Below are 17,130 nucleotides of genomic sequence, written 5' to 3'. Positions count from 1 at the left end.
TCTGTTTGCTTAATTTTTTCTTTTTGTGGCTGGAAGAAAGACTGACCATGGGACCTGTAGTCTATTCCATTGTCAAGTTGATATGGTGCCTGTTTCCCAGGGAAGATGAGCAGCAATTGCCAGTAAACACTACCAGTCCACAAAAGTTACTTTTTTTAATGAAAAGCACAATATAAATCACTTTAAAACACTATGTTTGCCCCCACAAAAGTAAAGTAAACACAATTTATCAACAGAAAAAATTTTTTTAGTTACTTTACACCACTTTTAAACTGACAGAAAAATGTGCACACACTTTAAAAGTACATTATAGTTTTGAGACAGTCAATTAAAACACAGCACTCCTACCTTTAATGTAACTTTCCTGAAGAGAAAAGTAATAAAACATCAACAAAACAAATAAAATGGAAGTTTTTCCCCTAAAGGGAACTTTAATGGTCAGAAAAGAAAAGCATAAGCCAACTGTTGAGCCTTAGAGGAGTGTACTGTTTGATGGCAATAAGGTTCTTAAGGGCTTTGTGCCCAAAGTTGTCTTTTAGTCAGCTCAAGTTGAGCTGCTTGAGAGTTTGGGCATGTGGAAGGTGCCTTGACTCTTTGTAAGCTATCTGGCTGTTATATCTGTGGCAGGATACAACCCATATAGCTACTGCAGAAGTGATTAATACAATGAACAAGTCTTATTTACATTTAAGAAAAAAAGGAAAAAAAAACACTCCTGTATCTTGGATCATAAGTAGCTATGAATGAACTATAAACATGGTACAGAACCTTAACAGTTCACTTTATATATTTGTTCTCAGTGGACCTTCCTTGGGGAGGATTTTCATGATACTTAATAAGAGTAAAAGAACGACATGCTGGTGTGTAAAAAAAAAGTTTAATTTACATGACATTCATTAACTGCTAAATTAGCATGCCTCTGTTTCATGTTATAATATTTCCAACATTTTGTTTTTTATTTATTTAATTACTCATTGTGAACATACATGCAGCAGAATGCAGAAGGGAGAAGACAGCAGGAGTATTCTGCTAAAGTGTATGACTATAATATAATTTTATTGCAAATCAGTAGGTTTCTAGGGTGTGAGGTCCTTTAAGTCTTTCTGGATTGCATAGAGTGTTTGCGCACTGTTCCTCAGCTTATCCTCTTCGTCCTTTTTCAGCGATGAGTTGATCACCATGCATAGCCCGGCTGAACTGAGAACACATGGCAGACTGAGAAAAACTTCATGTTCAATGCCATGCATACCCTGTAGAGAAAGACAAAACATCAAATTAATATGTCCAGCAAAGTCAAGTTGTACTTAAAGTCAGGGAATATGAAACTCAAAACAAAGTGCACAAAATCCAAAGCCATGCTCTTTAGAAGCTGGGCCAGACTTTATACTGTTATGTCTGCATATTGACTTAGCTCTGTTTCTCAAAAGAAAACTGAAATAATATTAAATTTTAAGCATCTTTTGCTATGTTGCTTGGTTGTCCCCTTTCCTTTTCACATCACAAGGATGTAACTCAAGAAAAAACAAGTGCACAGCTGATAGCAGCATAGTGTATCTTTATCACTTCTTCTGGTAGTTATTGTTGGCCCTGTTGTTTATCCTGTGCTCTCCTTTATACCTTCTGCTAAAACCTCAGTTTCTGATTATTCTTCAGCAAGGTCTGTATGTACTGGTATGTCTCCATGACACCGTTGTCTTACTCTGTGTAAAACAAGAAAGCTAGACCTGTGTCAGAAAAATATGTATTAGTGTATGTATTAGTAATATGCTTAGTGCATTTAAGGCTTGAAAAGGGTTAACACATTTATTCTATTTCACACTGCATAAAATCCGTACAAATTGCAGAAGCTTTCTAACCTTGTATTGTCATGAAATATGCACAGCTATAATCTTTGCTTATGCTTTGGAAATTTACAGGGAAGCAGATAATTTCTGCTTGTGTCAGGAAAATAATGAATAGATGTATCACTTGTATTAATGTTATGAGACTTAGACAAGGAGTTCCGCTTGTGCTGTGAGAAAATACACAGCTGCAGAAGCTATAGATAATCAGAACAAAGACTGCTTGAAAATATGAACTGCAATCAGCATTTGCTTGTGCCTAAGCTAGAAAAGTACCTTGAAATGTAACACATGTATTAGAACTACACAGTAGAAGCTTGTAACGGGCTAGAGCCCACCAAGGCCAGGTTGTTTTTCTCAAAATGTTTTTCATAAATCCAGTCATGTCAGCAGAAAATCTGAGTAACATCTGCTGTAGAACAATACTGAAAGTTGTGTTTGATTACGTCAACCATAGAAGGCAATGTCTTGTAGAACAGTATAAGAATAGCATACTTCCTGTTAGTAGTTAGGCAAAATCCTGTATTTGCATGTTTTTGTCTCCTTGCAGCAAGTTATTAAATGTGCCTTATCTGAACCTTACATGTATTGGTCTTTGAAGTTTTTTCCTTTGACAACCTGCACCACAGTTATAGGTCACTGCATGTTTTCTAATTTTCGGACTGCAACATTGATCACTGTTTCATTCTAGCTACCTTCATATGACTGTGTACTCCACAGTTCCACCATGTGCTTGCATCAGAATCATGATGATAATTCAACAAATTATTCCCCAAATGCCAATACTCCAAAGTAAGCTTGCAGAAACCACTTTCATAAAAATTTGCAGTAAGGTAAGGTTTTTGTATTGCAAGGAGTCGCCATATCTGCCTATATGTGGGGGGAACATCCCTTGCACCCCATAAACTTAACTATACCTACTCCAAGATTATACAATAGTGAAGGAAGGAGAAGATTCTTCGGTGTCACTGAAAGTGGTTTCAGTGATTTTTCTTTGGACTCTTTGCATTTACTAAGTGGTACTTGATTACATGACATGTTCCTCTTTCTTTTCTAATCTACCTCCATCTTTTATTTTTATTTTATTTTACATTTGTTTACCAGGAAAGTCTGACTGGACACAGGTCCATTTTCAGTGGAGGCCCGGGGAGAAAAGCTCCAGTACTGTACAGTACAATAGATACAGTATGGTAAGGTAAGAAGTGGGTATCACAGCAAGCAGGAGATTTATACAATTGAGCATACCTAGCAGGAATTAACTATTTTAAAATGTGTAAGAGAAAGTTAATACATTAGATATACAATTATGAAACTCTGAGACAATTATTTTTTGCATTGTAGGGTATTTATCACTGGGTAGAGTAGAAAAGAATGGGAGGTAGACAGCCACTGTTTTGATGTTATTAGGATCCCAACAACAGTGATGTTATGGTTTAACCTGGAGAGTGACATGAGCAAAGCCAGTTTGTTAAGTAGTGGGTTTTGAGAAGTTTTTTAAATTGGGAAGTAGAGGTAACAGAAGTTAAGTGATTTGGGAGTGAGTTGCAGGTTCTAGCAATAGAGCAGGCAAAGAGAGATTTGCCAGACTCATGTTTGTGTTTACTGACCTTTATGTGGCTCTGGTTGCTAGATGTTAAGGTTCTGGAGGTGGTGTAGGGGTGGGTTAGATTCTGAAGGGAAGGGGTTTTGTCAGGAAGGTACGAGAGCTTGTGAGCTATTGTGAGTTAGTTGAGAAGGAGGAGTTGTGGAAAGTCAAGCCAGTTCAGTCGCTTGAGGACTAGATAGTGATGAGTCCTATGAGTGGCATTGATAGCAAACTTAGGAATCTTGTTGTAGCAAGATTCCATCTTGGTTAGTTCGGTGTGCTGAAGGTTAGTTAAGATAGGGGAGGCATACAGCAGGATGGATAACAGGTGGGTTTGGCTAGTTCGGTGTGGCGAAGGTTAGTTCAGATAGGGGAGGCATACAGAAGGATGGATAACAGATGGGTTCTTGCAATAGTGGCTTTGGTGCATTTAATCATAAACTGTTGGTTCCTGTTCATAGGTTCATAGGTTCATAGGTAGGTACTAGGCTATTGGCCCAAGGGCCTACGTAAGCCTAGCCAACAAGGTTCCCTGGCTTACACCACCCAAGAAAGTTATTTTCCTGTGCCACTGTCAAGCAGAGACACAGAAGTGATCCCCAGGGCATATTTCCTATTTCCCATCCACTCATCAAGATTTTTTTTGAAGAGTGCTAATGAAGAACTTTGCTTGACATAGATGGGTAGCCTGTTCTAGAGTCTGGAAAGTTTTTGGGACAGGAATCTATCCCTCCAGCATGTCCTGTTTATTGTGGTGACAAGGTTTAGGTCCCTAGAGCGTGTAGCTCAGAGGGATTGGGATTTCTTTAGGTGTGGCATGTCCAACAGCTCTGGGTTTGACATAGCTTTATATGTTAGGCAGAGATCACCTCAGAGTAAAGGTGGAGTTTTTTGAGGCGATCATTGTAGGGCATTTGTTTGAGGCCAGTAATCCTTTTTGTGAGGTACTTCTGTGGCCTTTCCAGCTGCTGCAGATGTCTTGTGAGATATATTCGAAAAGGGGCATTGTGCTCTATAATGGGTCTAATGAGTGTCAAGTAGAAGGGAACAATGACCTCTTTTTTCCTGAATGAGAACCCTTTTATGATGAGGTGTGCCATGTAGAAGGACTTCCTGGCTACTGTGGTGATGTGACTATCAAAGGAGAGACTACTGTCTACCTGGGTCCCAAGGTCTCTTATCACACATTCGGTGTTAAGTAGATTGCTGCCTATGTGGTAGTTCATGGGTACAGAGTTTTTACCAAAGGGGATGACACTGCAATTTTTGGGATTGAGCTTGAGGTCATGGCTTTGACACCAGGCATCTGTATCAGCGAGGCTCTTCTGTAGGATGTCCACATCATTTGGGGACTTGACTGTAAAGGAGATCTAGCTTTTTTGTTGACCTTCTTGATTGATTGGGCTATATGTATGTCAAATTCAAGATTACTGTCAATTTCTATGCCTAATAGCTTTGTGTGGCGTGTTGGGGTGATTTGTGCATTATCTTAGATTGTATGATAAAATTATTATTTAGTGGAGGAAATCGACCTGGGCTAAAGAGAATGAGTTTGTTTTTTTTGGGATTGAGTATGTTTGATGTTGGTGAACCAGGCTTTGGCTAGGGTAAAGTTATTTTGGGTGATGGTTTTTAGTTCATTCAGGGTGTGTGTGTGTGGGGGGGCACATATAATAGTGGTGTCATCTGCATATTATACTACAGAGGCAGAGAGAGAGGATGAGGCTATCTGGTTTGTAAATAGTGAAAATAGCAAGGGTCCGAGGAAGGACCCCCCCCTGTGGGACACCACTGGTGACTGGTAGTAAGGGGGCACAATTGATCTTGCCATAGGACTGCTTGCTGACAATCTGATAAATAGTTATTGAACCAAAATATGGTGGAGGGGCTTATGTTGAGGGTAGCTAGAGTTTCTAGGAGTATGCTATGGTTGACCATATCTTACCAATATTTGTCCCAGAACACAAGCTAAACAATATTAAAAAGACCATTTCTGCTCAAGTTTTATATTGCACAATAGGTTTTCTAAGTCCATTGGGATTCTTACATTTTTAAATCCTGAGTTAAGAACTGATCCAATGTGCAGGTAATACAGGGACATTTATTCAGTAACCTGACATAACATCCACATCTGTAGTTTACCCTGACATTCTTGTGGGAGCCAGTTATTTTTTTACAAGAAACATCTTTATTAAATTATCACTTATGATACAGCAAACCTTTATTTATATGAATGAAAACAAACCATATTTATATATTTTCAGTTGCAAACATTACACATCACTTATAATCTGTCTGGTTATTGTCAATTAAACATAACAAAGCTCATTCAGTTCCTGCCTTCTCCTAAACCTCATTCCTTCTTCAAAACATTGTTCTGCATGTATTGTTCCACCATTTCCAATTTTTTCTATGCAAGTTGCTCCTATGCTTTTCTAAAGATCTTATTTCCAGTTGTTTTATCTTGGTTACTATATTCACTACTTCTAGTATAGTTGGTTTAGACTTTGATTTCCATTTTCTAGTAATTGCTTTTTTGGCAGCTAACAGAATTAAACTTAGCAAGGCCTTACTATCTCTAGGAAATTCCGATTCTGTATCACAGCTCAAAAAATTATTTCCTTAGTTACCACCAATTTGCTCACCCCAGTATTTTTGATAGAGTAGTTTGCAGGATTTCTTAAAGAATGTTAACTTTGAGTTCGAATCATAAATCTGAGGAGAAAACCATGTATCTTTCCCCTGATCTTCCTGTCCAGATTCAGAATCTTGGATCTCTTTAGGAAAAAACGGTACTCTTTCTTTCATTTACTAGAAACTACTTTACAAGTAGGATCAATAGCCTGAATTAAACCCTGAGCCAAACCCAGTAAACTACGGTCTAAGGAAATTGGCGGAGGAGCAGACACCTGCTTAGGTTTCTTTTTATTTTTGACAGGAAACATGGGGCCAACCGTGTTACTAATGGCAACAGCAGCTTCCACAGGAATGGGCACAACATTCTGACACAGCAGGGAAGCCTGCCTTGTGGCTATCCCTTGTCCAGTGATGGCACCCCAACATCCACAGAGGATGTGGCAAACACCAGACCTTAGTGGGTCAAGGTGTTACACCAGAGGGATCCAGGGTAAAAGATGAGTGATCTGAGGTACAACAAATGGCCACAGCAGAGTCATCCCCCAATTTCTGAGGCAAATTGCTAACCTACTGTGGTGGCAAAGGCTGTTTGCTTAACTTTTTCTTTCTGTGACTGGAAGTAGGACTGACCAGTAGTTTGTTCCATGTTTGAGCCAAAAATGGTGTCCCTTTCCCATGGAAGACAAGCAACAAATGAAATCTTTAAAATCCACTTTTTTACAGAAAAACACAGTAAAAAGCACTTTAAAACACTTTGCAAGTCCCCGAAAGTAAAACAAACATAGTTTATCCATAGAAAAAAAATGTTTTTCAGTTACTTTATACAACTTTTAAACTGACAGGAATAAAGAGCTCTCCTGTTTAAAAATACAATATAGTCTCATGACAGTTCATTAAAACACAAACTCCTAGCTTTAAAATAATATTCCTGAAGAGGAAAGTGATAAAATACAAGCAATATTTATAAGATGAAATGTGTGTCCCCAAAGGGAATTTATCTGCCTAGCAAATGAACAGTACTAAGCTGACCACTGATCCTCAAAAGCCTTTGAGGAGCATACTCTTTGACAGCAGTAAAACTCTAAATGGCTTGATACCCAAACTTGCCTTTTTTAGTCAGCTCAACTCGAGCTGACATCCTGAGTGTATGGAAGGTGCCCTGAAGCTTTGGAAGCTGGCTGGCTGGCTGTTATATCCTTGGCCGGATATAAACCATATAACTAAGGCTACTACAGCAGTGATCAATGTGATGAACACAGACTATTACAAGTAGTCAGAGGAGTGATACGCAGGTACTGAAAGACAAAACTAGCAACACAGTGTGTTTTTTAAGTAGTACCTGCCAAATATTAATGTGATATAGCAGTTATTTCAAAGTTTGAACATTAAGATGAGTATGCTGTTCCCGTTATGAGCTATGCACAACTATGCACAACTAAGGAAAGCAGGCTGCTATATAAGAAGAATATATACATGTGTGTTTGGAAGCAAGTTAAGCTGCGGCTGCTGTATCCTTTATGAACTATGCAAAGCTAAGGAAATGAGGTTATTTAGATCCAAGTAAAGACAGTTATGTTTTGTTTCTGTCCTTGACCCTAAAAAATGAGGAGCACTGGATCATGTAAAAATCAAATGTGTATTAAATTCTCTATCTAGATGTTCATACCAAGATGTTCTGTTACTGTTTGATTTACAGGTTTGAAGAACTCTGCAAAGGATCTGTTTTCACATAATCATTTATTGCTGAGATGAAATATGCTCATTTATATGTTGAGTTACTATTTTTATACTGAATTGAATTGAACAGAACCTGAGCTGTCTTGTTGACATTACAAGCTGTTGTTCCAAAATGCATCCAAATAAAGAAGCTGCAATGTATCATCGTGTGTGTGTGTGTGTGTGTGTGTGTGTGTGTGTGTGTGTGTGTGTGTGTGCGCGCATGTGTGTGTGTGTGTGTGTGTGTGTGTGTGTGTGTGTGTAGATATAGCTATACCTATATCAATCTTTCTCTCTCTCTCTCTCTCTCCATATATAAGGAATGCATTTCAAAACATATAAGTGACATTAGGTTAAATAATTTTAAGAATCGTTTGATGAAACATATACTGGGGAACAATGGTCACAGTTTTTGCTTCTTGGCCCTACAGATCATTAATAAGAATGCAAGGGGAAGAGATTTAATGAATGTTACTGAGACAGCTGAGATGAATTGGATAGGTAACTTACAGGCTGATACGCCACCTGAGCTGAACACTAATCTACCTCTCAAACCATCCCTAAAGGGGTGTAGACTACTGCAGTGATTTTGATTCGCTGATGAAGTTTTTAAATACAGAACTGTTTGTATGGAAGGTTTGATCTGATGAAAGATATTTGTATTTCAAACAACTTTAAAAAAACACTAATCCAAAGCTTTCAAACTCTTGGGACAAAGCCAAAGAATGGGGGGCAAAGGCCCATGATTTGAAACAGATTTTGTAAATAAATATATAAGCAATCAATTTTAAAGTTTTCATCCCTTCATAAGGTAGTTGTATATATGAGACAATCATTAATCTCTGTAAATCATGTTTCTTTACTTTCCTAGTATCACTACTTTAGCTGAGCAGTGATACTCATTATATTCATCTTTGTTTTTTGCATTCTCTATCATCAGTATGTGCATTAGCTTTGTTTTCTTTCCCACTAACCACTTGTTTTCTCCTTTACATGTTGCAGCTGTTATTACATTGCATTACCTACAGTGATATTTTGTAGTGATATGGTAAAATTCCCCAGTGAATGTCAGTGCCCCTCAAGCTTTCTAATGAAATGCTTAAACCTGTTACATATAATTTTCTTTCCTGCTTTTGGCATAAACAGGCTATCATGTAAATACAGGTCTGAATCCTCAGTTAGCTGCTAAGGCCAAAGCGTTATCTTGATACCATTTATTTTATCATCTCCCAAAGCCGTTGATGTGAAGTAACTTTTCTTTAACCATGTAGTAGGGGTAGGGATCGCATAATGGTTAAAGTGTTTACATCACAGACTTAAGGTACAGGGTTGGATTCCCACCTTTGGGAAGTTGGCTAGGCATAGAATGGCCAACATTAAGTGCTTACCTATGAACCAATAATGTAACCTAAACCATTCCATAGATGGGCACTACTACTAGGAATGTTACAGTGCACTGTTCATGTGAAGCATACATCTCGACTGTTCATGTGAAGCATACATCTCAACTGTTCATGTGAAGCATACATCTCAACTGTACACATTTTTGCAGAATGTCCAGATTTTTGTCTTGTATTTTTGGTCTAGTTTTCATAAAGTTGTGGTCTTCTGGCAAATTAGTGGTAAATCATTAAAGATTGAAGTTAGAAAATAATAACAGACATTTGAGTTTCAGACTTCACTTCCTTCAGAAAATTCATACTAATGCAAAATGTTATTCTATCAACTTTCTACATTTGCAAGAGCAATATTTAAAAATTGTCCCTATCTTTGGGCCTTTGTTCCACTTTTATTTATGGCTTTGTCTAGATTTCTTGCTCTAAGAGGTTGAGAGGTATGATGTGAAGTCTCTCACCAGTTTCTCAGAATTGTCATGTATTGCAGTGATCACCTTCCCAGAAGGTTACTATCCCAGATCAATAATGGCATCAAATGTTCTGCCATCAGCAGCTGTAGCCATGATCACTATATTAATATTGTCTCTCTGCCAGTCATTGCTTGATGTGTGCACCTCACCTCCATGTTCCCTTCCACCTCTAATTCTGCTTTCTGTAGAACTGAATCTCCATCATGATTTTAATAATTTAGATGTCTTTAAGCTTGGTGGACATTTACTAGTAAAACAGCAAGTACACATGAAGGATAATGGCTCTCAGGATTCTTCATAACTTTTAGCTTGAAGCCTGAACATAAATTAATGCTTTTATTATAGACTACTCTGTAGTGCTTTTATTAGAGATGAAAAAATAAGCTTGCCAGCATCAAATTTAAGTCAGAATAAGAGATATAAGATAGGGCAGATTCCAGTAGGAGGTAAAACTTATATGGAGATGGAGTTGATGACTGTTGGAGAAAACATGGTGTGGCAAAGATTTTGAGTCATTATTTGAAGATGAAACAAGTCTCTATACTACAATATAGTCTTTGATCACTCTTTCATATTTTAATGATGTTAACTGATGATGAACCTCTTTTTAAACGTGTCTACTGTTAATTAGGATGTTCTCCTGGATTTTAGACATTTTAGTAGAGAAAATCCAAGACCAGATCCTGAAAGTAGATAGCCAAACCAGAAAAATTCTCAACATTTTTACCAGCCAATGCACTAAATATACACCAAAGTAAAATGTCTAAAACAATTACTTTTTGACTTTGTGTGGCAATTCTGAATGTTACAGCTATTGCCAATGGAAGAATATAACTTATGGCTTTCTATGTGAAGAGGAGATTGCAGACTTTCAAAACCAGTCCTGTCCTCTACAAGAAGCAATGAATTCAAGCAAAAGTAAAGGAAATGTGTCTGAATTATTTATTTAAATTTGTGTTTATGAAACTTTGGCTGTGGTAAATGTACTATGATCAGCAATGTGACATTTTTACTTATTAATTTCTATAATAGTATTTGCGTTTAATATTTGATGTGATAAAGATAACAGCATGACATTATTTTATTTTTTCTTTTGGTGTGTCAGTTTCTACAGACAAGATTTTATCTACTGCTGTAATAATATTTGTAAATCAGGATTTGCAGCATTTTCTGAAATAAAAGTCCTGAAAATAGTGAAAACTGAGCACAAAGTTACCAAAGAAAAGAGAAAGGCAAATATATATGGTATTTGTGAAAGGCCAAACATTTGCCTTTCCTTGAGAGCAAAGGCATCTTCTGGGCTGTTTATAAAAAAAAAAAAAAAAAAAAAAAAAAAAAAACATGGAGTGGTGCACCCTCTTCATGAAAGATGGGGAGTTTGCTCCTGCATACAGCTCTAGTTTCAAACAAATGTTCATGTGATGCTTTCTGCTCAAGGTTTTGTGCATTCTCTGTAAATATTCATGGTTTGTTTGGACAGCCCTGCAAGCTTCACTGAATTATTTTAATTAGTATTAGTTGAGAACTAATACACTATTATCTTGGGGAGGTATTACAGAAGGGTGCCTTGCACTTTTGTTTGTAGTTTTGTGGTTCTACCCTTGAGGTATTAAACTCAGATAATTAGTGGCAAAGTTAGCAAGCATGTGTCTTGGGCATATTTACATATAATAGTTTATAAAAGTTCATAGCACCTAAGTTTATTGTACAATTTATGAGAAAGAAGTGTCTTACCTTCACCATTGTGGAAACTGGGTGAGTTCTACATAAATTTTTCATCATTGTTTCACACAACTCAGCAACACTGAATCCAATACCCCAGCAGGTGTATCCTTTAAGACGAATAATTTCATAGGCACTAAAAATTAAGAGAAAAAAATATTGCCCTTCATAGTTATGGTAGCATGTAAATCACTTGACTTGTATAAATTCTATCGAACAAATTTTTAAACAACTCACTGTAAACACAATTAGACTTAAATCATAGAAACTAGTAATGCTGACAGGTCTTCTATAATGTTTACCACTTAACCACGGTTCAGATATTCAGATTTATGACCCTCCACAAGAATACATTCTTGATACAACTTATAGACATATGTTGAATGTCTCCAAAACAACACCTGAAAATGAAGGTAATTGCAAATATTCTCAAAACCTGGTCTTCTGCCAAAGGTACTTGGAAAGGAAGAAGGATTACATAACCTGCGCCCTTTCGTTCCCTATTATTTATCAACTTAGAAGTTCTTCAGAAACATTAACATTAAAGCTGCATTTAGATATGTCTCTGTTTATCTCAGTGTGTTTTTCATAGAATTACATTTCCTTGGATGAAATATCATTCTGTGAAAGTATTTCATCAGTGAAGTTGCATTTTTTTTCCCAAGATATGGAAATTTAAATAAACTCTGTAGATGGTTATATTCAAGTGTTTGCATGTGTATGTGCATGCAGTGTATATGTGTGTGCATGTATGTCTATCTTTGGAGAAGGGTGCAGGGGTCCTTCCTTGCATGGCAGTGTGGATGGAGGGGAGGCTATGCTTCCCAAGTAAAATAGTTTATTGCAGTTTGATTCAGTTTTATTCAGGAAAATGGCATTCAGTCAGAATCTCCTCAAGAAAATATAGCACCAACATCTACTTGACATACATAACATTGCATTATGCATATAAGTGCATGTGTGTGGGTAAATTAGCATGAATTTTCAAGATTAGCAATACCGAGTCCAGGAATGTGAAGAATGAGTGACCAAAATTCTGCACTTGCACATACTAACTCCAAGATTGCCATTTCTCAAATTATTCCCTTTTCTCCAAGGTATGGACATCTCAGAATTGTTATAGGTCAGCTCATTACAGTCAAATGATTCCTTCAGGTGTTTCTGCAGTTACATCCTAATGATGCCTCTAGGCATCAAATATTACCTCTTCATATTTGCAATAATAATTCCAAAACTATGTTAGATACAAGGTATTAGAATACTTTATGCTGGTAAATGCATCTTGGGAATTGGTATCTGTTGAAAACTTATTTAAACTGATAAATTACATGAAGCTTTAATAAACCCTAATCAGACCTTGGTGAACTCTATTTACAGCTCTGCAAACAGCTTTTGAATAAAGATGCACAGTCACTGACTAGCAAATACCCAGCCTCCAACAACAAATATTTATAATGACGACCCAACCATCCTCCCTGCTGGAAATCCCAAAACCCAGTACAAATTTGAAACAAAATGAGGCAGAAGATGATGTGGAGGCATATTTAGTGGGTTGCAAGGAATAGTTTGCTACAGGAACTGGTCCTGGATGAGTGGGCCAAGATTCTATCATCTCATTTGACTGGGTACTCAATAAAGGCGTATTTGGACTTAGAGGAAGATGGTGCACACAACTGCCAGTGTGACAAACACAAAACATTGCCTAAGACTGGAGACTCACCTGAGGACAAGTCTCTTATGTTTCACAAATTCTTACTGGATATTTAATGTGGGCATACTGGCATGTTCGCAAATAATTGATTTAATGCATAGAGTTTGTTTGCTTTTCTGTCCTTACTGCTTGCTGAGCAAGAGTCTCCTCCAGGCCATGTGTCCATTTCTTCTCCATTTGTTCCCTACTGCAGGGGTGAGGGTTGACCAGCAAAGGCCATCATTTAGGCAGCCACCAGGGAATGGTACATTTTTTCCAGAGGCCATGTGTCCTATGTGCTTACCTTTATGTGCATCAAGGGGGTGCGTGCAATGAGCTATATGTATTGGTCATTCAACACTTTTGTAAGAGGCATTGTCAGCAGCACCCCTGTTCCACTATTCTCAAACATCGGTGGTGGTTTCACCAGTTTCTACCAGAGAGCAATTGAACGTCTTAGCTTTCTTGCTAGAGCACCAGAAAGAGTCAGGTATAGTCAGTTTTTTCACAGCAAAGCAATTAACTAACTAACTACATAAGTAAAGAAATAAATAAAGAAATTTAAAAACTCACTATGAAGAAAACATCATGAGAACGACAGTGGGATGATGCACACAATAAACTTTGAACTATAAATGGTTAACTTTAAAAAATACTTCTGTATTCTCCATCTGCTTCCAAAAAATAAACAATTTATTTATTTTAGTTACGTATTAGAACTTGTTAACTGGGGTGGTCCAAATAGGCACAACTGCCCCTTTCAGCTGAGGCCTGAGGAAAAAGGTTCCGCAGACATAATCACTGCATAAGAAACATTCAAATTCAATAAAACTTGGTTATATACAGAAACATATATATTCGATACATACTAGATAGATAATTGAAGAACTGTATGTATGTGTATATATATATATATATATATATATATATATATCTATGTGTATATATATATATATATATATATATATATATATATATATATATATATATATATATATATATGGTTCCACTTGAAGCCGTCGAATTACCACATTGTCGAACCTTAAATCATAGAGACCAGACCGTCGTAAACTTATATCAACGAAAACTGAATTCATCGAGATGCATAACATCGAAAACATTCCCCACACGTTAAATTGCGAACATGCCTACAAACAACAATCCAAGTATCAAAACATCAAATTATGCACTGGCGACAACACAAGATACCCTGTACCATCCCCTTCAGTGACAAATACATCGGACACCGTCACATACGAGAAGTACATTTGTCCTCTCCATTATATAACCATCTTCACCCATAGTTGCAATCTTGCCACCATAACACCTCCACACAGTAAGTGTATTCCAACAAATATAATAGAATCCGAAGTAGCACATGACAATGAAGATAACAGCAGTACGTCAAAATAATACAATAATTCCTACACCACACCAATTCTGCAACACACATTATGTACAAGTATGTGAGATCAACGCTTGAGTAGCCCAGCAATAGCCTCCAAATAGCTGAGAGTATCATAAGAGTCTCTACTTTCCAATACTGTCTGCAACCGCTTTTCGCGTACAATAAGCTTACATCTTTTAGGCGATGGCGGGCACCCTGCTGCCATATGAACATGTAATTCCTCAATTCTGTTTTGTTCTCAGGCCAAAGTGCACATAAGCACTGACAAATCAGTAGCACGAGCTCCCAACATACACTTTAAACTGTGATGCCATCCCTCTATGCTATTTTGTGTACGGGGTAAACATTGCAAGTTAAGCTGTGAAATATTCCAGAATTCCTTTGGAAATAATGGTGGAAAACAAACAAATGCTGCAGTTCTAGTTGCAAACTTCCTGGGTTTCCCCAATAAATACCAATCTGTAAAGTATTTTAATAATGGTTGTCCCTCTTCAGGGAATGACTGCTTTAACAAAGTAAAAGCAGGAAGTACATCATCTTCTGGTAGAAATTACAACGCGATGAGACACTTTACAGAAATCTGGAAACTATGGCATTTGTTATATAATGCAGCTAAACCAAGACTCTGCAATTTTCACCATATGTTTTGGCTAAAATGAAACAAACATCCTTTTGGTACAATACCGTTCAAATTCATCCGTAGACTTTTTATAGCGGCTATTTCAAAGTCGCACAAAACGTACTTCACAGTCGGTACAATGTTTTCTTCAGCCATCAAGGATAATATACAATGCCACATAACATTATAACTTCTAAGCAACTTTCTGGTCATGAGTGTATACAACAACAGCATTGTTCTTGTATAACAGCCGAATGACACAAAGCCATGCAAACTGTACAACTGCCGACAGATAACCCCTTTAAAGAAGAATGTACCATCCATCAGCCAAATTGTACACCTGCTCAGATCACATAGTTTTTTACTGTCGTAATCACTAACACAGTCAAGCCAGTAGATTTATCTACAAACCTCTTACTAATGAATGCACCTTCTTTCAACTGAAATTGTGATATATCAATATTTTCAAGTGTTACTGTGCCACTAGTTGAACCTCTACTCTGCTGTCTACGTAATCTCCCAAACTGTTGTAGTAAAGCTTTTCTGCTTGGTAGGTTAGGAACTGTGCCTAAACTGCTGGTAGACATAATATCATCTACTATCAAACAAGGTGTATCCCGGGACATAACAGCCTTTTGCTTTAGCTGAGTACACATCTCATATCGCTGTACTTCAGATGGATCTCTGCTATGACTGTGAGCAGCAGTTTTACATAACTTCTCACCGTCGGACATTGAAATCATCATACAGCATCCCTTACATTTAATAATGTACTTTTGTTTACAGCACCAGTATCTCTTTACATCTACAGTACGATCTAAGTTATAAACATATCCGTCGATAATGAGGACATCCTTAACCCATCGGGATTTTGTTACCGAGTACAAACTGCCTAGTATTCCAGGGCAAAATGTTGTATTCTCTGCCATTTTGGTTAGCTAAGATCTGTTTCTTAAAGTGACTACCACCCTTTACATATATTGCTATGGCGGGAATTACCAAAATGACAGGGCATAAAACATTGTACACACTAGCGGGGCATAGAACATTGTACAAACTTCTGTGCAGTATATTCAATGTTATGCGTCTCGATGAATTCAGTTTTCATTGATCTAAGTTTGCGACGGTCTGGTCTTGATGATTTAATGTTCGACGATGTCGTAATTTGATGGTTTCAAGTGGAACCATATATATATATATATATATATATATATATATATATATATATATATATATATATACATATCTATCAAAAAAAAATATATATATATATATATATATATATATATATATATATATATATATATATATTCATATTCATATATATATATATATATATATATATATATATATAGATATATACATATATATCGACTCACAGCAAGAGGTTCTCCGGTTCGATCCTCAGCTGGGGTGCCTTCTGTGCGGAGTCTGCATGTCCTCCCTGTGGTCGAGTGGGTTTCCTCCAGATGCTCAGTTTTCCTCCCACATCCCAAAAACATGCTGTAGGTGGATTGAACACTCTAAACTGGCCCTAGGCGTGAGAATGTGCATGTGTGTGTGCCTTCTGTAGAAGGTTGGGTGCTGGGCTGGCAACTCAACACCATAAATCCCCACTGCCAATCATGAGCGGACAGGTGATCCGCTGTGGTGACCCCTAACTGGGAAAAGCCGAAAGAAGAAGAAGATATATATATATATATATATATATATATATATATATATATATATATATATATATATATGGGTCTACTTTGTTTCATTGAATCTCATTTCTGTGAATTTCATTTCACCCTGACCACTTCGCTGAAAACTCAAATTACTGAAAACTTATTTCACTGAATCTCATTTCACTGAACTGAACTTAGTATATACGGCACTGTGAAGAGTACTGTAAGGCAAGTAAAAGGTGGGTCCATATTGATTATTTGAACTTTTTAAAGTTCGAATGTCATATGGTCAACACCATATGATCGAACTTTAAAAAGTTCGAAGGTGAAATGCAACGGCTTCGTACGGCACAGAATGGGAAAATTTCCCTTTTC

The 17,130-nt window shown here is 37.1% G+C and overlaps 1 protein-coding gene across 2 annotated transcripts in view; it reads right to left on the bottom strand.

Moving 5' to 3' along the window:
- Window positions 1–858: 858 nt before the first annotated feature.
- LDHB (lactate dehydrogenase B) overlaps window positions 859–17,130 on the bottom strand; it is a 232,045-nt gene continuing 215,773 nt past the window's right edge. For both annotated transcript variants that reach the window (XM_044087804.1, XM_044087803.1), the window contains exons 7-8: window positions 11,381–11,504; window positions 859–1,250 (exon numbers count right to left, since the gene is read on the bottom strand). In XM_044087804.1, coding sequence (XP_043943739.1) covers window positions 1,077–1,250; window positions 11,381–11,504 — 298 coding nt within the window. In that variant the 3' untranslated portion in view covers window positions 859–1,076. The remainder of the gene's footprint in view (window positions 1,251–11,380; window positions 11,505–17,130) is intronic.

The sequence above is a fragment of the Protopterus annectens genome, chromosome 11.part0 (genome assembly GCF_019279795.1).
Source record: "Protopterus annectens isolate FY-2018-M chromosome 11.part0, PAN1.0, whole genome shotgun sequence".
Classification (NCBI taxonomy): domain Eukaryota; kingdom Metazoa; phylum Chordata; order Ceratodontiformes; family Protopteridae; genus Protopterus; species Protopterus annectens.
Note: the sequence above shows the minus strand (reverse complement) of the source record. Positions and strands in the feature narration are given on the sequence as shown.